The sequence below is a fragment of the Callithrix jacchus genome, chromosome 11, assembly GCF_049354715.1.
Source record: "Callithrix jacchus isolate 240 chromosome 11, calJac240_pri, whole genome shotgun sequence".
Taxonomy (NCBI): Eukaryota; Metazoa; Chordata; class Mammalia; order Primates; family Cebidae; genus Callithrix; species Callithrix jacchus.
In genome coordinates this window covers 117,466,920-117,491,310 of record NC_133512.1, presented here as the reverse complement: position 1 = coordinate 117,491,310, position 24,391 = coordinate 117,466,920, and the positions used below count along the sequence as shown (strand labels likewise).

Below are 24,391 nucleotides of genomic sequence, written 5' to 3'. Positions count from 1 at the left end.
CAGGAGAATCGCTTGACCCAGGAGACAGAGGTTGCAGTGAGCTGAGATCATGCCATTACACTCCAGCCTGGGCAACAGAGGGGGACTCTGTCCCCCCAAAAAAAGGGTACAGTAGAAGGTCTTGCTTTCTGTCTCCCATCCAGCTTGTTTCCAGCTGCTCTCAACCCCACACATACAATGCAGAGAATATATTCAGAGGCTTCTTTTGTGTGTCCTTCCAGAATTTCTTTATGCAAATGCAAGCAAATTCAGGTATATGTTCTAATACCCCCTTTTTTATGCAAAAGGTAGCATGCTTAAAACTCTGTTCTGTACATTGCAGGTCATGTTAACTTTAAAGAGTATGTGTATTTGGCCAAAAAGTAGCAATTATTAGAAAAATTACTTTTAAAATTGTCCTTTTGTGGCTTTGTTTTTTTTTTACAATCTTGTCCTTTCTGCCTCAGGTGGAACAAAATTGGGCCACGTTACAGGGAGGTGAGATGACCATCCAGACAACGCAAGCATCAGAGGCCACCCAGGCAGTGGCATCATTGGCAGAGGCCGCAGTGGCAGCTTCTCAGGAGATGCAGCAGGGAGCTACAGTCACCATGGCGCTTAACAGGTGGTGGCAAGAGTCCGGGAATAAATGAGGATCGTAAATCTGTCCCTGCAGATATGGGTGGAGGCCTCTTAAAGAGAAATGTATCTCAGTTTGCCACAATTGGCAGTTGGAACTTAATGCTCTCAACCCATAAGATATTGTAGTTTGGCCTATAATAGGTCAGTCCCTACCAAGAAAAGTTAAACTTCTTTCTTTTGGGTGTGCTTAGGAAAGGTGATGTGAAATGGAATCCTCCAGTAAAAGGTTTCCAAAACTCAATTGTATTGTTTCCTGCTTAGTTCCTTCTACTGGCTGTGGATGGAAAGATCATCCCTGCATCACTCTTGACACTACCCAGCCCCAACACCCAGTGCAGCCTTTCTGACCTCCAGCCCAGGCCTGCTGGTCAACCCTTCCCCTTTATCCTATTCTGTATCCATTCACCAGAAGCAGCAAGGCTTGAGTGCTTTGTGTTTTCAAGGGACACAGAACAAGTTAAGATGCTTCGAATTAATTGTCCTTTTACCCTACAAAAGAAATTGTATTTTGGGGGGTTATTCATCCATGTTGAAGCATCAAGCAGCTGATTTTACTTGCTTTTGAGAAAATGTGTTGCCCTTGCTTATCAGTGAGCTCAAGATAAATAAGTTTTGGGTTATTGGAGAAAATAATGAACTTTTCTCTTGAGGTATGTTAGGAAGGATGCTGCTGAATGGGTTGCTCCAAGAGCTGGTTTCTAAAACTCGATTGTATTGTTCCCTGCCTGACTCCTTCTGCTGGTGTTGACAGGAAAGATCACCTTCATATCATTCTCCTTCTTCTTCATTCCTGATGCAGTTGTATTTTTAATGAACCCAGGCAATTTTAATTAATGGTCAAAAGTGTGAGAACTGACACCAGACTACTGGGGTTTGAAGCCCAGCTCTGTCACTTACAAGCTGTTTGGCATCGAGCAGTTCATTTGAACTCTCAGTAGCCAGGATCTCCTGTGAAATGGGGGTGATACAGTACATGCCTTCGAGGGGTGTTATGAGAACCGAGTTACTCCATGTGAAATCCTTAGGTCAGTGCCTTGCATGCAGTAAGGCTACTCTTCTCATGCATAGCAGCTATTAGTGCCTTATAGTCACTGAACTTTGGTGGCATGCCAGCACGCTGCTGGGTAAGGTTGTAAATAGAGAAAAGGGTGCTCTAGCATATTCTCTTCTCAAAGAAGTCATACTCTTATTGGGGAGACTGACTTAAGTAAAACACTTAGCAAACAGTATGACTTAGAGTATAACTCACTATTGAACTGTATGGTAAAGACTATGAACATTGTAGAAATTCAGAGGAGGGGGATCACCTCCCCTAAATATAAACTCAGTGAAAGGTTTAGATTGATCGTGATAGATGCTAGAAAGCTGTGATGGATTTGTGTACAGTTCACGGTATGAGGCTGTATAGTGCAGGGTTCCAGAGTCATACAGATTCAGGTTTGAATCCTGGCCCCACCACTCACTAGCCATTTGATCCTGAGAAACACAACCTCTGAGCCTTGTTTTCCCTGTTGTTATCATGAGGATAATACTCATCACACAGAATCATGTATATGAGATGATATAGATAAAATTCTCATCGCAGGATCCAACCCATAGTTAGCACTTCAAGAATTATAGTTATTATCATTTAAGTTGTATTTTAAGAGTTGTCTCTTCTGAATTGATTATAGTGAGAGTAGATTAGAAGATCAGTTAGGAAGAGGCACTCCAGGTATGCCTTGTTACGATCTTAGAAACTAAAGTAGTAAGAATGGAGGTAAAGTGATTCATTTTAAAGGAGGTATGGCCAGGGCTTGGTGGTTGATTAGGAATAAGAAACTGAAACACACACACACACACACACACTCTCTTTTTCTGTTTCTTTCTCTCTCTCTCTCTGTCTCTCTCTCTCTCTTCTTCTCAGTTACCCAGCTAGTTCCTAGTGATCAAAACATTTTTTTCAGCCCATTGAGCCATGTTGGTCTTCATTTCTTTTTTTCCCCCACTCAGGTATATACCCACCATGTTGCTTTTCAGTAACATGAAAGTCTTATTTGGTTCCTTACACTTGGCTCAATTCTACTCCTCCCTTTGAGAGAGACACTCAGATAAACTTCCTGAAAGGCATAGCCAAAGTGAGACCATCCCTCACTTTAGTTCAGAACCCCCCACCCTACTGTAGCTTGGGGCCTAACAGGCCCTCATTAAAGACCAGCAAAACTTGATTTCATTGAGACTTGCGGCCAACACCTTAGATAGTCCAATGAAGTGTGTATGCCCTGCGAACTCTGTACGTAGTGGAAAATATGAGGCACATTTGGGCTCCCTTTGTTGTAAGGACCAGGGCTTATTTCTAAAGGCAAGAGGGTAGTGGTATCCCCTGAGGGCTTGTTAACAAACTCAGATGCAGCTGAGGTGGCTACAGTGTTTACTCCAAAGGAAGGAGAATGTGTTCACTGTGGCATAGAGGAGGAATAAAGAGATGTTGAAATCTCATTGCAATCAGGTAGTTCGATGCCCCAGTGAGTGTTAGGGGTTGGTGTATTGCACCTTCTGCTGGGGATGAAGAAACCACACTTGGCAGCAGAGACTAGACTATAGCAGACCCTTAGGGAAACATCAGGGCTTTCTGAACCCAAGAGAGGTAACCCACGGTCTAATGTCTTAGTCAGGAGGGTTGGATGTAAAACACAAGCCCTTAACATTTGCTTCCTTGTAGACAAGATGCACTAGAATCATTTCGTCCCTGCAATCTGAGCCTCGCCACAGAATTAATGCTGGAAGTCATCTCAGTGAGAAATATACAGAGAAATCTGGTCTTTGTTCCTGTGATGACAAAGCAGTTTCATAATCTGCCCTCTTGCACCTTGTCTCTGTTTCGGGTGGAGATAAAACAAGCATGGTTCTCTAATAACCACCTGCACCTCTGCTGCAATGTAAACAGCAGATGTGGGCTCAGGGTGAGAAGGGAGAGGAAGCTACGTGCAATGGCAGGCTGGGGAGTAAGGAGCAGAGGGGCTCCTTCATCTTGTACAGGGTAAAATGCAATCAGGACAGTTGCAGGACAGACTTGTTTCTCAACCATGCTGTTAAGAGAGTTTCATACTGCAAGTCACAACGGGGGCCCAGGGCTCTGCAGCCTTTAGCCCACCCTGGCTTTCTAACAACCCCAAGTGGGTATGGAGAAATTGTCCTTTAAAAACCTAAAAACTATGTTAATTTTCAATTACAAAATAAAGAATAAATCAGAACTTTTGGAAAGGAAATTAGAAAGGAATCAAAGTGAACAAATGAGCAGAACATCACAGCTTTAAAACAATTTGTGTGTGTATATACATACATACATACATACATATATATATATATATATATATATATATATATATATACATACACACATATGGCTTATATGTATAAACTATTTAGCCTGAACAACCTAAGAGGAAAGGAAGTGATGTCATCATTTGCTTGGGAGACAGTGATTAATTTGAATTTTCAGTTCTTTGGTTAAGCTGTCCCGGACTTGTAGTTCCTCTTAAACATGTCCTTCTACAAAACCATTTCCTGAACATGGCCTGTATAATTCTTGCATGTAGAGATCATGATAGGTCTTTGTAGACTTACTCTACATTTCTGAAGTAGTGGAAACTTACTTGATAGTATATTGCCAATACTGAGACAGTATTTATTGTGTGCAGTGCTGTGACTCAGTGCTATGGAGAAATACTTAGATTAATTCCTCTTCTTAGGGAATCTTAGAATGTCTTTTTTTGTTGTTGTTGTGAAGATTTTGCTTTTAAAAAGTGAGTCATATTTTGAAAGAAAAATTTGCTCTTAATCTTTTTTTTTTAAATTTATTTATTTTTATTTTTTATTTTTTTGCTCTTAATCTTTAAGATGAAAATATTATTGACTTAAAATTAGACATATTATTAAAATAAAATAGGGCTTTATATACGGACTGGTATTTGTCCAATAACATGGGATGGAAAACTTAGATCAGAATTCTTGTCTGGAATAGAGGTCAGGGATGATACAACTGCTTTTCTTTCCTATAGGTAAAGATTAGACACAGATAAAAGGTTGATGGAAACCTCTTATTTGTAGCTCTGGTTTGGAAATGACTTTTGTCTAAAAATTGTAAAGTGGGTCTAGCTCAGGGACTTTTTAATCCCATCACCTTTTTAAGTGAAGGTAATCTTTTTCTAGCAGTTTCGTTTGATCATTCCCCGTAAAGTTGAGCGTGAAAGGTTAGAATCGCTCTGGAAATGATAGCCCACTTGCCACAGGCATCAGCATTTTCTTTATGCCCTATGTAAAGACCCTAACTAGGGGCAAAATGACTAATCATACTGACCTGTCAACCTGTCACCACCATTGCATTGGACCCCTCATATGAGCCCTGGCATTCCAGATTGTTTCAGGGTGTTGCTGATTTTCAGCCTTTCTTCTACCATACCATATTTTAGAAAGAAGTTAAAGAAAGTAACTTCAAGTTTTTAGGGCTTCAAGTAGAATAAAATGAGTGCAATGAGGTGCAGGTACACTTTCATTCCAGGCTTGAGGAGCTGCCCTCTCCCTTCGTTGCCCGTGAAACTCATCCTGCCAGAATGTGTTCAGGAGGGGCAGGAGGGGCGGGATGTCATCTTTGATGGTTATAAAGATGAGATTATTGTAAATTACAAGAAGAATTGTAGGGAATAAGCAGTCGTTGAGGTGACCTTATAAGATCATATTTCCATATAAACTATTCTCATTTAGTTTTCTTCTTTGGACTATCACACAACTTTTCCCAAAGAACATACTTTTCTACTTTCCATAAAGCCTCAGATCACAGTGTAAATATTTGTATTATTAATCATTGACAGGTGGATGCTGTAAAATTGGCTGGTCGTATATTTACTTATTTATTCTTTCTCTTTTTTTTCTCTGATATAGGTAATTAATAAAATTTCCCAATGGTTGGTAGTAGTGTTTATTAATATAAATTTTTTTTATTTTATTTTTTGGAGACAGAGTCTTACTCTGTCACCAGGCTGGAGTGCAGTGGTGCAGTCTCGGCTCACTGCCACCTCCACCTCCCGGGTTCAAGCAATTCTGCTGCCTCAGCCTCCCAAGTAGCTGGGACTACAGGCGTGTACCACCGCACCTGGCTAATTTTTGTATTTTTAGTAGAGACAGGTTTTCACCATGTTGGCCAAGATGTTCTTGATCTCTTGACCTCGTGATCCGCCTGCCTTGGCCATCCAAAGTTCTAGGATTACAGACGTGAGCCACCACACCTGGCCCTATTAATATAAATTTCTTAGCAAAATATTAAAAAGTAAGGCCTTAGGTAATAAAAATTATTCATTAAAGTCTGTCTAATAAATACTGACAAAGCTCTTTAAAATTAAGCTCTATCATGAAAAATGTAAAGAACAGCCTTAGTAGTAATTCCAGATCAAGGGTCCCCTTAGTCTCTGAGTTCACATTACAGATATTATGGATAACTGGCTGTGGATGCCAGATCACCAGGAGGTGTGTCAGCAGAGAGCATAAGCTCAGCTCTACGGTCTGCCTGTGAACTCAATGATTCTGCTCAGCTTTTTGCACAACTTCAGTTATGTCCCAAATTCTTTTATGAAGGAAACAAATAAATGTAAAATATGTCATCATGACCTTGTAAGTCAAAGGAAACCTAGAAATTAAATTTTGTTTATTTTTTCCACATGAAAGCAGTTGCCACATCTAAACAACTCAAAAACAAGGAAAAATCCATTTCACATTTAATTTATCATTTTGAATAAATGTCAGAGAATATAGAATGGAGGAAATAGAATGTTAAGTGAAAAAAGCAAGCTTTTAAAACTATTTGTATGAAAAAAATACTGACAGTAACTAGTAGCCTTATGAAGAAAGAAGGATTTCAGTAAAGGTAAATACATTAATATTATTAAGATGTCAGCTGGGCGAGGTGACTCATGCCTGCAATCCCAGCACTTCAGGAGGCCGAGGCAGGTGGATCACCTGAGGTTGGGCATTCAAGGCCAGCCTGACCAACATGGAGAACCCCTGTCTCTACTAAAAATACACAATTAGCTGGACATGGTGGCACATGTCTGTAATCCCAGCTACTCAGTGGGGCTGAGGTAGGAGAATCACTTGAACCCGGGAGGCAGAGGTTGCAGTGAGCCAAGATTGTGCCATTGCACTCCAGCCTGGGCGACTAATTTTTGTATTTTTAGTGGAGACAGGGTTTCACCATATTGGCCAGGCTGGTCTTGAACTCCTGACCTCAAGTGATCCACCCGCCTCGGCCTCCTAAAGTGCTGAGATTACAGGCATGAGCCACCATGCTTGGCCCTTCATTTTTTTTTTTTTCTTGGTAGAAATAGAAAAGCCTATCCTAAAATGTCTGGAATCTCAAGGGACCCTGAATAGCCAAAACAATATTGAAAAAAGCAAAACTGGGCCAGGCATGGTGGCTCACACCTATAATCCCAACACTTTGGGAAACCGAGGCAGGTAGATCACCTGAGGTCAGGAGTTTGAGACCAGCCTGGCCAACATGGTGAAACCCTATCTCTTCTAAAAATATAAAAATACAAAAAGAAAAATAGCCAAGCATGGTAGCACGTGCCTGTAATCCCAGCTACTTGGGAGGCTGAAGCAGGAGAATTGCTTGAACCCCGAGGCAGAGGTTGCAATGAGCTGAGATCAAGCCACTGCACTGCAGCCTGGGTGACAGAACAAAACTCTGTCTCAAAAAAAAAGAAAAGAGCAAAACTGGAAGACTCACACTTTTTATTTCAAAACTTAACACAAAGCTGTAGTAATCCAAACAGTATGGTACTGGCATAAAGACAAACATATAGACCAGTGGAATAGAACTGAAAGTTTAGAAATAAACCTTCACATACATGGTCACATGATTTTTGACAAGGGTGCCAAACCAGTCAATGGGGAAAGGACTGCCTTTTCAGCATTGAAAACTATTAAGAAAACTGGATATCTGCATACAACAGAATGAAATTGGACCTTTACCTAATGCTCATGTTTAAAAATTAACTCAAAGTGGTTCCATGACCTACAACTATAAAACTCTTTGAAGAAAACATGGAAAAACTTCATGACATTGGATTTGGCAGTAATTTCTTGGATATGACAAAGAAAAAATAGGATTTTATGAAAATTTTAAAAATTTGTGCATCAAAAGACACTATCAACAAAGGAAAAAGGCAAGCCACAGAATGGGAGAAAATATTTGCAAATCATATTTGATAAAGCATTGATGTCCAGAATATATAGAGAACATCTAAACAACAACAAAAACTCTATTCAAAAATGGGCAAAGCTCTCGAATAGACATTTCTCCAAAGAAGATATGCACGTGGCCAATAAGCACAAGAAAAGATGTGCAACATCACTAATCAAAAGTACAGCGAGATATCTCCTCACACCCATTAAGATGGCCGCAATCCAAAAACAGAAAATAACAAGCGTCAGTGAGGATGTGGAGAAATCGGAATCCTTGTACACTATTGGTGGAAATGTAAAGTGATATAGCCACGGTGGAAAACAATATGATAATTCCTCAAAAGATTAAAAATGGAACTACCGTATGTTGCAGCAAATCCACTTCTGAGTATATATCCCAAAGAATTGAAAGCAGGATCTCAGAGAAATATTTATATGCCTGTGTTCGCAGCAGCATTATTTATTCACAATAGCTAAAACATGGGAGCACCCAGGTGATCATCAACAGATGAATGGGTACACAAAATGTGGTATATTCTACACAATGGAATATCACTTACCCTTTAACAGGAAGGAAATTCTGACAAATGCTATGACATAGATGCACCTTGAGAACATTCTACCAAGTGAAATAAACCAGACACAAAAGGACAAATACTGTGTGGTTGTACTTAAGTGAGATAGAGTAGACAGAATCATAGAGACAAAAAACAACTGTGGATCTAAGACCTAAAACTATCAAACTCTTAGAAGAAAACATGAGACAAAACATAATGACATTGGATTTGCTGGTGATTTCTTAAATATGACAACAAAGGCACACATACCTGTAGTTCCAGCTATTTGCATCAGGAGACTAAGGCAGGAGGATCACTTGAGCCCAGGAGTTCGAGATTAGCCTGGGCAGCATAGTGAGACCCTGTCTCTAAAAAATAAAAACAAAAATGAAAAAAATCATTGAGGCAGAAAGTAGAATGGTGGTTGCCAGTGGCTAGGGAAATGGTAGAACAGGAAGTTTAATGGTCCAGAGTTTGAGTTTTACAAGATGACGAGAGTTGTGGAGATGAATGAAGCATTCTGAGCCATTGAACATCCCTGAACTGCACACTTACGTGTTAAGAATGTAATTTTTTGTTATGTGCATTTTACCACAACAAAATAATTTTTATAACTCCACAGTACAATCCTAATGATTATCTTTTTAAAGTTGTAGTTAATATAAAACACTGCTGAGAGAACTTAGAGACCACCTATATAAACTGGAAAATAACATGTTCATGGACCAGAAGATTGAATATTATTAAAATGTTGATCATCTAGAAATAAAAAAAAAATAAGATAAAGTTGTAATTAAGATTAGAAGGAAATATGATAAATTTTCTTTTGTACTTGGGTTTGCCCAAGCTATCTATAAAAACAAGTATAGTGCTTTTATTATCAGAAAAAGATAACTGTGTAAAACACAGGCATAAAAATTAGAAAGCAAGACAAATTAGTAAGAAGGGGAAATTTTTCTATTTAATGAGACTTTTCTGTCCATTCGGTATCTTTTACTGCTTCCTAAAATCTTTACAGTGACTAGGAGGTCTTTTGCAGGGGAATTACTCTGTTGTCTTACTTGTCTGCTGTCTTAGGTGAAAGTGACATTACTGAGTTTGGTACCTGTGGCTTTGCCCACAGCCCTAACATGTTTACCACAATTAGTCCCTGTCCCCTTCCCCATCTCCACTTACAGCTTGCGCTTGCGAGACCGCTGCCATGTTACAGCTAAGTCTGCAGCTTCAGAGCAAAGCTGACTCAACTGGCTTATTTATCCACTTCTGCTAACTAAATGGCACCACCATCTCTATTCCATGCCCACTTTCCTTTTTTTTTATTATTTTTTATTTTTTCTCCATGCCCATTTTCAATAGTCCCTGAGTAACTGCAAATTGACACCTGATACTTTCCCAAAAGGGATCATGAAATTTGGATGGCAAATTATAATCTTAGAATTGTCAGGAATTTTTCTTCCTTACTGACCCATAAAAATAATGGTATGTCTTACAGTTTGTAGCATCATAGAATCAAGAAAAATGGGTATTTATGCATATAGTAAAAGCATATCACAAAGAAAAGAAAGAAAAATGAGACACACTGCTAAAATAATACTTGATATAAACAAATGGTTAATGTCTCAATTCTACAGAGCATTTGTGTAATGTAGGGAGGTTTATAATTTTGTTGTATTTATAGAGGCAAACAGTTTGGACTTGTAGTGCTAATTTTACATTTTAAGTCTTTGTTTTAGCCCAGCCTGCATATACAGTGGGTCAAAAGGAAGAGTTGACTTTTCAGGATATTAATCACCCATTACTTTGTATTTGAAAAGCATGACTGTAAGTCAAATTATTATTTAATATGAATTGAAGAGTAAGTCCAGGTTGCTGCTAATTCCTCACATTATCATTCATCCTTGGCTGTAAAAGGACAGTCTCAGATGGTCTGCCTTGTGTTACTGTAAGGAGAAAAGAGAAAAGGAAAACCTTGTGATTGACAACCAAAATGGCTTTTGCATTGTGAATGTGGATCAGAGCTTCCACTATGGCTTGCAAGCACTGAATTGATACTGATAAGGAAGAAACTGATAATGAGTGCCTTCTGTCCTCAAACACTCATTACCTAGGTTCGAAGAAACTCTAGCCATTAATATTAGCATTTCAAAATTACTCTTGGCTTTATCCATTAGCACTGTTATCACGTATTTGCTGGTAGGATCACAACCATGGAGTCAGTAGAGACCCGCGGAAGGCGTTGAAAGGATGGTTTGTCTTGGCTGCAATCCTGTTCCTCTATTCATCTTACACATCCCCTCTCTCCTGTTCCTGTACCCGCAGCGAAGCTGCCGCCCATGCTGTCGCCACCCTGGCTGAGGCCACCTTACAAGGTGGGGGACAGATCGTCTTGTCTGGGGAAACCGCAGCAGCTGTCGGAGCACTTACTGGAGTCCAAGATGCTAATGGTAAGAGAGCATAAATATTTTATTGAATTTCTTCCCTGTTTCCACTTAAACCTTCCTGACATGACTGGCAACAAACCCTTCAGACAGAGTTTGAGCTTTGATTTTTTTTCTTCATTGGTAGACATTTGATGTCTAGGAGTATTCTAGGACCCTGTGATTCCTTTCACTAGTAGAAGATGTGGGGGTTCCTGAAGGAAAATGCCATAATAATAACTACCTAATTGAATTGTTACTTAAAAAGGGATTATCTTGTTGTGACAAGACTTGCTGAGAGGCACCTTAAAATTTGCTGTGAAGCATATTTTGTCTTTTACTTCTCATCAGGTAGGGTAGATCAGTGTCCTTTACTGTAGCAGAGACTCTCCCATGGGCAGGCCTGTCGTGGAATGTTCTGACTACATCAAGGAAGGCTCCACCGTCTCACCTGTGCTCAAGGTCAGGCAGCAGGCTGTGATGCTGGTGCCTCTCTGGTTGGTACTGTGGATCTGCTTCCTGTTATATGTAGCCTCACCAAGGACCTCTGGATTTAGCCAATTACATAACCCCACCCTGCGCTTCTTCCCCAGCTCTTTGACTTCCTGGACATTGGTGAATAAGAGACAAAATTCATAGAAATACGGTGGCAAAAATATACAATTCCAGCCCAGTTTTTGGGTCCACTTGGTAAGGAGTCAGTTGGCAAGACTTAGGCTGTTCAAGGAAGTGCCTCGGAAGTCTGGGTCAAGGAGGAGGGCCACATATTTTCTGTGAGATTCTATGTGATTGTTTGTTACATTTTTAAATAATATATAATTAGGCAGAACAAATTAAATACTCCATGGCTTTGAGGAAATTGTTGCTTTAAAGTCCTGGAATGAGGCCGGGCATGGTGGCTCATGCCTGTTAATCCCAGCACTTTGGGAAGCCAAGATGGGTGGAACATCTGAGGTCAAGAGTTCAAGACCAGCCTGGCCAACATGCCAAAACCCTGGCTTTACTAAAAACACAAAAATTAGCCAGGCATGGTGGCATGCGAGGCTGAGGCAAGAAAATCTCTTGAACCCGAGAGGCAGAGATTGCAGTGAACCGAGACTGCGTCACTGCACTCCAGCCTGGGTGACAGAGTGAGACTCCATCTCAGAAAAATAAATAAATCCTGGAATGAGGATAGATAAATAACATTCTTCCATTATTTAGGCAGAAGGTTCATTAATGGCATTAGTGGCACTTTGTTAATGGTAGGTCCCTAAGAACTGAATGCTCTGTTACTTGGAAAAGTCTTTGAAGAAAAACATACTGCTGAGTCCTCCTTTGGAATAGGAGGAAACAAAGTACCTCTGTTCCCCCAGAGAAGAACATAGGAAATGCAAAGAGCCATCGTGGCTTCTGAGAATTATTTTCCAAAAATGCTAAACAAATTCAATTCTAAAACTATAGCCCTACTTTTTCTGTAGGGCAAGAGGCTCTCGTGAACTAACCTAAATCTAGACAGAGTTGGTCTGAGCCAGAATGCTGCAGGACAAAGGACATCTTATAGCCACACATGTTCAGAATGAAATGGACCATGGTGGGAATTAAGAAAAACCTCTCTCTCTAGTTAGAATCCTGCTTCTATTTTTTTACCTTTTTCTATTCCTCAGCAGAGTCCTAATCCACCCTGAGCAAAGGATAGGATATCTGGCTATGTGGCATTCATCTGAAGTGTGATTGCTATTATTCACTATGGAACTGCTAAAAATAACTTCCTATGTGGGTTCGGTAGGAAACTTTATTATCCATTCTAATCAACTTGACCTGTCTGAGAGAAAACAAACTGCTTTATAGTTCTGGCTCCCCCCCAGCGTCACCTTTTCAGATGGATGCATTTATAGGTAAGTCCAAGGACGGTCTGGCTCTCGGCCAAGTAGACCTGTTCAGCCATATAATAAAGTTGAACCACACCCGCTACTATTGATTACTGGAAGCTGCCTCTTTTCAGTAGCATTGGGTTGTGTGAATCATTTGGTGTGATTTCACATTGTTGGCTACATTTGTGACCTGGGAATACTCTGGTTCACATCCTAGAAGCCAGTAGTTCCCCCAGAGCAGGCCATCCGCAGTGTATGACTGCCAATATTTGCTGAACTCAGGCCTTTTGAGAATTGGAAGTTATCCCTTTCTCAATGCAGCTTTTCTGTATCAAATCAGACCCTTGAGTTGTGCCATATCCCAGCAGTTTTAGGCAAAGGCCAATCATTTCATCTGCCCTTGGAAATCCAAAGAATTAATCTAATATTGGATATGATCCAAATAACTTTGATAATCCTTCTGTCTTCTAAAATTTTTACCCACAATGCTAGGGTATTTACTTCAGGATTGGAACCAGATGTTTCCCTCTTAATCAGCAATTTTGATATCTGGCTAGACTTTTAGAGGTTCTCTTTTTCATTATTCTTTCAGGTTGTGTCCTGTTGCCAGTGTTTATCACTTCTTTTTTTGTGAGGGGACAGTCTTGCTCTGTCACACAGGCTGGAGTGCAGTGGCATGATCTCAGCTCACTACAACCTCCACTTCCCAGGTTCCAGTGATTCTCGTGCCTAAGCCTTCTGAGTAGCTGGGATTATAGGCATGCCACACCATGCCTGGCTAATTTTTGTGTTTTTAATAGAGATGGGCCACGGCTGATCTTGAACTCTGACCTCAGGTGATCCACCCACCTCAGCCTCCCAAAGTGCTAGAAATACAGGCATGAGCCACCATGCCTGACCTGTTTGTCACTTCTGAGCCGACAAGCTTTTGGTATCTGCCAGTAGGTCACTTTTTTATTTTTAACTTGTTTCTTTTTTTAATAGGAATGAGGTCTCTCCTTATTGCTCTGGCTGGTCTCAAACTCTTGGGCTTGAGCGATCCTCCCACCTCGGCTTCCCAAAGTGCTGGGATTACAGGCATGAGCCACCACAGCCCAGACAGTCCAAGTTTTTTCATCAGACAGTTTATTATCAGGAAGACCAGATGAGAGCAGAATGAGGTGCTATTTGTTGACATAGAACTAACTTGGAAACAGATACTACTTAGGGGAAAAAATGTATCCCGTATTTCAGAGTATGGTTTACATAAAAATTGGAATAACAGATGACTCTTCTAAGAGCAGTTTGGATATTATTCAGTCCTGAAGTAGAAAGAGTTTGTTGGATGGAACTAGCAGGGATAGAGGACCACTGCATGTGGAGCTTGATAAGGTCCACATTGGACTTCATTGGCTGGGGCAGGTGAGGTTATGAGGCAGTATCCTGGGGATGGTGTTTTTCCAAGTTAGAGCTAATAAGCCAGGCACGGTAGCTCAAGCCTGTTATCCCAGTGCTTTGGGAGGCTGAGGTGGGAGGATTGCTTGAGTCTAGGAGCCCAAGACCAGCTCGAACAACATAGTCAGACCCCATCTCTATAAAAAATTTAAAAACATAGCCAGGAGTGGTGATGGACACCTGTAGTCCCAGCTACTTGGTGACCTGAAGTGGAAGGATTGCTAGAGCCCAGGAAGTCAAGGCTGCAGTGAGCCATGATCACACCACTGCACTCCAGCCTGGGTGAGACGTAGAGACCCTGTCTCAAATAAAAAAAAAAGCCAGATGCAGTGGCTCACACCCATAATTCCAGCACTTTGGGAGCCCAAGGCAGGTGGATCATCTGAGATCAGGAGTTCAAGACCACTCAACCAATATGATGAAACCCTGTTTCTACTAAAAATACAAAAAATAAGCCAGGTGTGATGGCAGCACATGTAATCCCAGCTACTTGGGAGGCTGAAGCATGAGAATCGCTTGAACCCAGGAGTTGGAGGTTGCAGTGAGCCAAGATCATGCCACTGCAATCCAGCCTGAGTGACAGAGCAAGACTCCATCTTTAAAAAAAAAAAAAAAAAGATAATGACCCATGCATGCCAGAAGTTTAAATTCTGGATCACCAAAGCAGACCTGACAAAGACATTGCAACCAGCACCTGTGCATCCTGAAGACTTCTTTCTTCTGGCCATCTACCCCAACACTAAAGGAACTGCCCAAGCACTCACATTACTTTATTTCCGTGTTCTGTCTTTTTCAATAGGCTTTGGTCTCTTAGGATGGAGTTTCATGGTTGAACTCAATATAAAGATTTTCACAGGTGCTTTTCATTTAGATGTAGGTAGAATTGCCTAAGACTGGGGAAGGCTACTAGAAGAATTCCTTCCTTTATTTCTTTGTTTGTTTGTTTTGAGATTGGGTCTTGCTCTGTCACCTAGGCTGGTTCACTGCAGCCTTGACCTCAAGGTCAAGCTATCCTGCCACCTCAGCCTGCCGAGACTCTGGGACCGCAGGTGTGCACTGCTACACCTGGCTAATTTTTTAAATTATATATTTTGTAGAGATGGGATCTCCCTTTGTTACCCAGGCTGATCTCAAACTCCTGGGCTCAAGAGGATCCTCCTGCCTTAGCCTCTCAAAGTGTTAGGATTATAGGCATGAGCCGCCACACCCAGCCCTTTACTTCTTTTTTTGAACACAGTTACCCTCTCAATACTGTTTTTATCATATACACCTTAAGGTAAAGGTAAGCAGTTATACAGTTCAGCCCATTTGTTTTTCTTCACTCTACCTACCTCTTTGCTGGTCCCCAGAAGCCCCTGTGTTCCAGGACTCCTGACCTCCAGGACCGACAAATACGGGCCTTCACTACAAATACAGGCCTTCACTCAGGCTTGAGGAGCTCTTTGTTGAGTACCTCTCACCTCTCACCCAGTCCTTCACACCCATTGTTGGCAAACCTCAGAAAACCAGGTCTACAGACCTTTCTCTTCCTTCCTATTGCAGCAAACATAATGAAAGATAAGGATTATATTGGCACTTGGCCATGTCAGAAATACTCTTTTATCTGAGATCTTACCGCAGATTCATACAGCCCCTATCTTTCATTCCTGAAAAGTAGATGGGGGAAAACAAGATAGATAACAAGTTCCTAAGTATTGGTTGGTGCAAAAGTAATTGTGGGTTCTTTTTGACATTAAAAGTAATAGCAAATTTGAAGTTGGTGCAATTACTTTCACACCAACCTAGTAAGCCTCTTACCAGAGCTGCTAAGAATGCATCAACATTTTCTAAAATAGCTGACACTTTTCCTAATGATGCCGTAAGAAAAAAGAGAAGATGTAGCATTTTTGCTGGTTTGGGGTGGGGTTTTTGGGAGTTTTGTCCTTTGGGTTTTTTTGAGGTGGAGTCTTACCCCGTTGCCTAGACTGGAATACAGTGGCACTACATATACCATTTATTCTATTAAAAAGGTTGAAATACCCAGCCTGGGCAACATGGCAAAACCCTGTCTATACGAAAAAATTAGCCAGGTGTGGTAGCATATGTCTGTAGTCTCAGCTACCCAGGAGGCTGAGGTGGGAGGATCACCTGAGTTCAGGAAGTCAAGGCTGCAGTGAGCAGTAAGCCACAGTCTTGCCACTGCACTCCAGCCTAGGCGACAGGAACAAGACCTGTTTCAAAAAAAGCAAAAAAAGGTTGAAATTCATCCTGTCCTTCCTACACTGATTTGAAATATCATCATTATGATGTGCAGAATTTTTAAATAAACTGTGTACAGTCTAGTGGCAGAGGCATTTCTATTACCATTTATCTATTTGGCTGTTCTCGGTCAGGCGCAGTGACTCACGCCTGTAATCCCAGCACTTTGGGAGGCTGAGGCATGCAGATCACTTCAGGTCTGAAGTTCCAGACCAGCCTGACCAACATGGTGAAACCCCATCTCTACTAAAAACAAAAATTAGTCGGGCATGGTGGTGGGCACCTGTAATCCCAGCTGCTCGGGAGGCTGAGGCAGGAGAATTGCTTAAACCCAGGAGGCGGAGGTTGCAGTGAGCTGAGATTACACCACGGCATTCTAGCCTGGGCAATAAAGCGAGACTCTGTCTCAAAGAAGTAAACAAACAAAGGTTCATCTTTTAAATTTGAAAAAAAAAATTTCATTCAAAAGTCCATAGAGTGTTTTGGGGATATGAACTTTACGCTAATTTTAAAGTTCATTTGAAAGAATAAAACCTGATGTTAGCCATTTTTTATCCACCAAGCCTTTCAGCAGAACCACTAACAAATTGTAAAATTGACTCAAGTTTTCTCCTCTGCTTCTACCCCAGCCTCCCCAGGTTTGGGGTTATGGGGAGTTTTCATCGCAGAGATGGACCAGGTGAGGGAAGCAAGTGTTCTTGCACTTTGAAATTTCACTTTCTCCTTTCTTTTCTTTTGATTTTTTTCAATTTCATTTTTTGTAGTAAAGATGTTAGTCAGGGCCAGACATAGTAGTTCCCACCTGCAATCCCAACACTTTGGAACGCTGAGGCAGGTGGATCGTTTGAGCTCAGGAGTTCAGGACCAGCCTGGGCAACATGGCCAAACTCTGTTTCTACAAAAATTATAAAAATTACCCCATCACGTTGGCTCACAGCTACAGTCATAACTACTCGGAACGCTAAGGCAGAAGGATTCCCTGAGCCCAGGAGGTCGAGGCTGCAGTGAGCCAAGATCGCGCCACTGTACTCCGGCGGGGTTGACAGAGTGAGACTTCATTTCAAAAAAGAAAGAAAACAAATTTGTTAGCAGGGCATACCCCACTGAAGAGCTCTCTGACCTAGGACATCCACATAATTCTCAGCTGTTGACCTTGCATCCTCTCGGTCCTGTTGTATCATTAATTTATTCATTTAACAAAATTTATGTAATACTTACTATGTACAAGCATTCTAAGTGCTTTCCACGCATCGTATTTAAAACACATAATAACTCTGAGGTGAACACTGTTAAACTCATTTAACACCTAGTAAAGCTAAGACACAGAAAGTTTCAATAACTTAACCAAGTTCCCATAGAGAGTAGCACAGATGGAATTTGAATTCAGGCAATTTGTTTCCAAACCACTGTACTACACTGTCTCCCTTTGATGTGAGCTCTGGGTTCCTGTCTAGACTCCACAAATGCAGGGTGATAACCGTTGTTGAACAAATAAATTTGGGAATGTCAAGCCTTTCCCCACCACTGCCAGAGGCTGCTTGCCTTTGTCTAGTTTAGCCACAGCGCCCATCTGCCCAGCTGTTCTGAGGGCTGTGGGGTTCTCTGGGGGTTCATGCAGCCGAGTGTCCCCAGCTCAGCAGCCCTCTCTCTGCACAGCACAGACTTCCCTTTGCTGGCCCATAGTGGCCCACGGGTCTGTATGCTTCTCCAGTTGCAGAACTAGTCCTTGGCTGGCTGGCAGCCTTAAATATTTTCAGTGAGCAGCGTACTTTGCAATCAGTGAATGTGTCATCTTGATTGGAGTTGGGTGGTAGCCTATGGGGTGCTCTTTAGAACCAGGGAAACTGAGGGGAAGTTGATGATGTTCAGAAGGAAGAAATGCCAGCAGACTCATTGTTTCCTCAGCTCCTAGAAGCCTCTGCTCAAGCCCTCCTGCTGCACTTCAGTTTAGGCCAGGACTCTGAGCCTTCCCACTTGTGTCTAGCAAAGTTGAGACCAAGGGTAGGGCTGCGGATCCTGGGGAAGGGGCAGGGGCCTCTTCGTTTTTGCCTGGAGCAAGTTTACTGGCCAGTTTCCCCAGCTCCTCACTGGGTCCTCCACTTGGCTCTGCCTACAGCCCTTGCTTGGGGTCCCCCAGAGAGTTTGAAGAGTATATCTGTCTCTGCTGTTCAGCACTGAAGACTCAGAAACCACCTACTACCTATACTGCCCTGGTTAAGACTAGGGGTCTCAGCTTTCCCTCCTCATGTTCTGAATGAAGGGAAATGCACTGGAGCGCTGTTTAAAAATTAAAGCAAATGACAAGTTATCGTCATTACACTTAGAGATGGAGCAGCCCTTTGCATGTATGTTCAGAGTAGTGTGTCCTGTGTTCTGTGCTGGTCCTGGCAACAGTCTTGCTGCTGAGGTTCCACCTTAAGACTTCAACATAACATTTTCTAAAACTAAAAGACTCCACTCTGCCTTGCTGTGCTGTAAAACAAACGTACATTTTACTGTGCATTCCAACTGCCAAGTTAAATCAATTTAGACATTCCTTTAGGAAAAAACATTCTATCTTTATAATAAACAATCTTCACCTTTTCACATCCCTGTTTTCTTTGACCTTATTGAAAACTTTAAGAAAATATATGTGTTTTCCCAGTAGAATTTAATCTCAACTATGATCATATAATACTTCCTTAAAAAGTAAATTTTTTGGCCAGCCACAGTGGCTCACGCCTGGAATGCCAGCACTTTGGGAGGCCAAGGCGGGCAGATCATGAAGTCAGGAGTTCGAGACCAGTATGGCCAACGTAGTGAAACCCTGGCTGTACTAAAATACAAAAAATTAGCTGGGTGTGGTGGTATGCACGTGTAATCCCAGCTACTCGGGAGGCTGAGGTAGGAGAATCGTGTGGACCCAGGAGGCAGAGGTGTTGCAGTGAGCCAAAATTGTACCATTGCTCTCCAGCCCAGGCAACCGTGCAAGACTCTGTCTCAAAAAATATTTTTAGCAAGAAGAGTAACAGAGAAGATGATTGAGGACCAACAAGAGATTCAGATAAGAAAGCAGGATTCTTGGGTGGGTTCCTTGCATGAGAGATTGGAACATACGTTTCTATTCTGCAAGGCCTCCCAAGTGAGACAGGATGGCTCTAAGGCCTGTTCTGTACTGATTATAAAGTAGAAAACCCAATGTTTTAATTGCCCATGAAAACCAACTTTATATATATTTTAAGAACAATAGGATTTTTTTTTTTTTTTTTTGAGACAAAGTTTCACTTTGTCACCCAGGTTGGAGTGCAATGGAACGATCTCAGCTCACTGAGATCTCTGCCTCCTGGCTTCAAGTGATTCTCCTGCCTCAGCCTCCCAAGAGGCGTGCGCCACCACACCCAGCTAATTTTTTATATTTTTGGTAGAGATAGAGTTTCACCATGTTGGCCAGGCTGGTCTTGAACTTCTGACCTCAAGTAATCGGCCCTCCTCGGCCTCCCACAGTGCTGGGATTTCAGGCATGACCCACCATGCCCAGCTCAATAGAATATTCTTAACCTGGGATCTATGGACCCTGAGAAATTCTGTACAAAGGTATTTGTATTTTTTTGGTATCTATAGCTTTTTCTTTTCTTTGCTCCCACTAGCAGCAGGGAGGGTATCTATAACTTTGATCAGATGTGTAACTAGACCAGAGGCATTCCCACCCCCACCCCCACCCCTGCTCATCTGTAACTCACAGAAAAAGGTTAAGAACCACTGTCATAGAAGATGGTGGTGAGGATCATTTAACTTTGTAGGTCTCTGGTATAGCACTGAGAGTAGAAGGAGGGGCAAGGGAGAGGGGAGGTCCCGAAGAGCTGGGTACCCTAAAAGCTGCACCTCTAACAAGGTCTGTAATCTTAGGCAAGCAAATTAACCTCTCTAAGCCTTAGCTATAAAAATTAGGATAATGATAGTTCTGTACTCAGAAGGAAGTTATGAGCATTAAACAAGATGATTCCTGTCAAGTTCTTCGCATAGAACCTGGCACAGGGATGCATCATAAATACAGAATTCTTTAGCTGTCAGCATCAGTTTCTTCTCCATCATTCTCACATGTTAGAGGGCACAGTCCTATGGAGACGCTGCTTTCCTGTCTTTAAGACAATCTGAATGCTTGCCTTATGCAGTTGAAGATGTATATTGCAGAGGTAGATCCTGTGAAAATGGGAATAGAGCCAAAGCCCTTTCTACAGCCTCGACTGAAGAAAATCTAAGGTGACATTGTTGAAAGGCTCCTACTGGTGATTCTATCACTTGCCTTCATCTAGCGCTGCTGTTCTCTTCTAGCACATAGTTTGCAGTAATGAGTGTGGCCTTTTTACTCCTTAAATGGCACAGTCTGTCTTCAAATCTCAACAGCTGCATTGTATTTCAGCTCCATCACAAAAGGTAACTTTTGCCACTTTTCCCTTTTTGTCACCACCACCATCATCCATTTTTACTTACTACATGTCCTTCTATTCCAGCTCTATAAAAATGAGAGGTACAATGCCAGTCCTCCACATGTTAGACTGTAAAACACGTCTCTCCTTCCACCTTTTTCTGTACTCCTCATTCCATGGATACATCAGCACACGGGCTTGTTCTCACAAGAGTCCATTGAGATGTAAATGTTAAATTAATTTAGGAACTGTGTCATTGTTTCTCCCCTTGCTAATGTGCTGTTCCAGTGTCTACTAAATCACTTTTTGACTTATTATTTTTATTAATACTTAAATAAATGAATGCATTAAATAGTCTTATTGTAAGAGTACATTTCTGGCACCATAATGCATAATGGCTTTAAAAGTGCTGTTGTGTTCTGTGACACTGTGATACCGTTTGTACCTTTCATCCAAAAATGGTAAGCTCGGTGCCTCAGGACTTGTCTCAGACAGCCCCTCTGCAGCTGTTTTTTGTGTGCTCTGAGTCCCAGGATACAAGCCTCTCATCTTCAAGGTCCCCAAAGAGCAGCACATTTGGTAGCTGTGAATTTTTAGGCTGCCCTCCCATAAAGTAAATGGTCTTTTCCACCTACCCCCTTGTTGGTAAGAGTGTGAAAGAAAATGAAGACACTAGGGTGCTGGTCTCAGTCAGACTACGCTGAGACATTGTCTGTTCTGTAAGAAAAAGCAAATGAAGATTCATTTGTATTGCAACTGTTCCTCTTTTGGAATCATAGGTCTTTTTTAAATAGTACAGGACGGGGCATAGCCCTAGACCTGAAAAGATTCCTTCTTATAAGGAGAGCTGTGTGCTGTGACTCAAAATGAAGAGGAGTGAGGGGAGTATGGAGCGGGGCCTGTGGCTCCAGCTGAGTTGGGGGCTGGCAGCTGTGCCTGGGAACCGCCTCAGTGTATGTGCTGCAGCACCTTGGGATGGTGATGTCTCTTACCGTCCTCCACGTGCCCCCTGGGAAATAGGCTTTCTTGGCAGATAGGGATTTTCCCATTTAAGTCAGCTAACTTTTCTCTCAGATGAATAGTTTTCATTCTAGGAAGCATGTTGGTAGATGTCATACCAGGAAAATAACCATTTCAGTTGGCTCTAATTTTGCCTTTCGGCTGTATGCATTGAGCATAATTCTTGAGGGTCTTCATCTTTTTCCTTTCATTGTCCATTCTTTCCTTTATTCTTTTTACTACTGCTACAACCATCACTGACTGCCACCATCATCTCCTTGCAAATGGCTAAGCAGTGTCTGCATTATTCTACCTTCGCCGGGTAAACTGGGTAGAACAGATCTTCTGAGCCCTGTTCAGAGGCAGCTAAAGCCAGGACTTGCCCAGGGTCTGTCAGCTGTTAAATGGTAAGACTGGAAATCATACCAGATCCAGTACTCTTTCTACTGCCCAATGAACGCTTCCTTCTTCCCCTTCACACTCTCTTAGCCAACTTATCCAACCTAGGAAGTAGAGAAGGCATAACACGAATGGAAATCATGGTCTTTATTGTTCATCTGGTTATGCTGGTACTTGGTGTGGTGACTCCTTTGCAGGATTGTTTTGAGGAGTGGTGGCAATGATGTTTAAGTCAAAGAGTTACAGTAAATCTTAACAGAGGCAAAAAACGAAAACACCATGATATCAAAACCTAACATCTAAATCTGCACTGTCCAGTATGATAGCTATTAGCTACATGTGGCTATTTGAATTTAAATGCACGTTAATTTAAATGAAATAAGATTTAAAAGGTAGTTATCAGTCACAATCATATTTCAAGTGCTGAATAGCCACATATGGCCTGAGATGCTGAATTTTTAATTTAATTATAATGTATTCACATTTAAATTTAAATAGGCACATGGACCTAGTAGCTACTTTAATGGATTGTAGATACAGAACATTTCCATCATTGGAGACAGTTCTAATCGGTAGTGTTGGTCTAAGGGCTATAGCAATAACACTGAGGTCTTCTGGCAGGTTGTACCCCCTCTGCATAGGGGAGGACAACACGAATACTTCATGAGCCTTGTCTTCCAGTAACCTTCTCAGCTCATAAACAGCATGGCTTTAAAAAAAAAAAACCTACCCATGTGACTGCAGTAATCCGCAGCCAGTAAACAGCAGGGTGGGAGGGTTGCAAGGAGAACTGATCTGTTTTTATGCACTGCAGAGTCCAAGCCGGAAAACCTGAGTGGCAACACCTAGACTCACTTCCTAGTTAGTGTATTCATGACTCAGGTCACCTGCATGTTTCCGCTTGGATTCCTCACAAGTGCAGCTTTCTCTTCTAGGCTGCAGGTATCTGCATCCAGGTGCTCTAATGGATTTATAGTAGCCCGCCAAAAGATCAAATATCCAAAGCCTGATGGGTCACAAGGCTGAAAGGAGCCATGACTACTGGATGAATTCTAGATTTCACAGTGAAACAGAGCTGCTGCTGAGAAATGGGAGCACAGAGATGTTCACTGGGGCCCTTGATTCTAGACACTCAAAGAGGGGTACAGTACTCTGCCCCATGTGTGTTTCTCACCCAACCTTTTTCATGGTGTTGAGGAAGGGAAGGGACAGCTGAGTGGTGATTCTTCACTTCTGAAACGGGTGCTCCTTCCTGTCTTCATGATGACCTCCTAAAGTCCAAAGTGCCTTCCAAAATAGCTCTTGGAAAGAGGTGGCAGTTTTCCTGACTCCCCAGTCTCCCCCATCCTGGGAGATGTATTGATGGCACTAATTTGAGGGGGGAGCAGAGACTACTGAGTCCTACTCTCTTTAGCGGCTGGGGCATCACAGGCATGCAGTAACTCTTGACCACCACTACTGCAACTGCTATTATGACTATTCCCATTATCATTATTAATCACTCACACTGAATGGGAAGGGAACTAGCCTTCAGAGGTTCACTCTTAGTACTTCTGGCACACATGCTTAGACTAGGCCGGTGAGTCTTCATTTGCAGAGAGGCGGTAGTGAATCTCCCACAATGATCCCGGCGTCAGGAAGCCTGTGTTCCTGGTGGAAGTACGTCATATCCCTCAGGCATACTAAGTTTCTGTTCTCTAGAATTACCAGGCCTTTCCTGTTGCTCCTCAGGCATAACCCCCATAGCTGGAGAGATTTCCAGTTGCCAGGGTTCTTTGGTGCATTTCTTTGTCTCTGCAGAGGTGCTGAACTGTGGACACCTTCAGAAGGACCAGCACTGCCTCCTGAGGGTATCTCCTGCCCCTCTTTGCAGGTTTAGGCTCCTCGTGTAATCTGCGTGTCCAGAGGGGATGTGTCATTCTCTACCATTATAAACTGGAGCGGTTTCGGGCATTCATCATTTGTAGGCCAGGAATTGCTAATCTAGGCTCTGCTATTTGAAGGCTTAAAGACTGAGATCGGAAGTGGATATAGAGGCCTTTACAATAAGATGATAGGCCACTGGCTGTCAGTGTCTATTCTTAGTGCTCATCTGAGCATGGCCATATCCTTCAGATACAGCTTTTAGATGTTTTTCATGTGAAAGGCTGGTTGCCTCCAGTCGAAGTGTCAGGGCCCCAAAGGGAATTCGCACAAGTTGTCAAGCCCCCTTGGTATGCCTTCATATACTGTCTTTTTGTTTTTCT

The 24,391-nt window shown here is 42.0% G+C and overlaps 1 protein-coding gene across 21 annotated transcripts in view; it reads left to right on the top strand.

The window, feature by feature from the left end:
* Window positions 1-24,391, top strand: part of NRF1 (nuclear respiratory factor 1) — a 142,259-nt gene that overhangs the window by 102,212 nt on the left and 15,656 nt on the right. For all 21 annotated transcript variants that reach the window (XM_054237714.2, XM_078343781.1, XM_078343780.1 and 18 more), the window contains 2 exons: window positions 447-604; window positions 10,719-10,843. In XM_054237714.2, coding sequence (XP_054093689.1) covers window positions 447-604; window positions 10,719-10,843 — 283 coding nt within the window. The remainder of the gene's footprint in view (window positions 1-446; window positions 605-10,718; window positions 10,844-24,391) is intronic.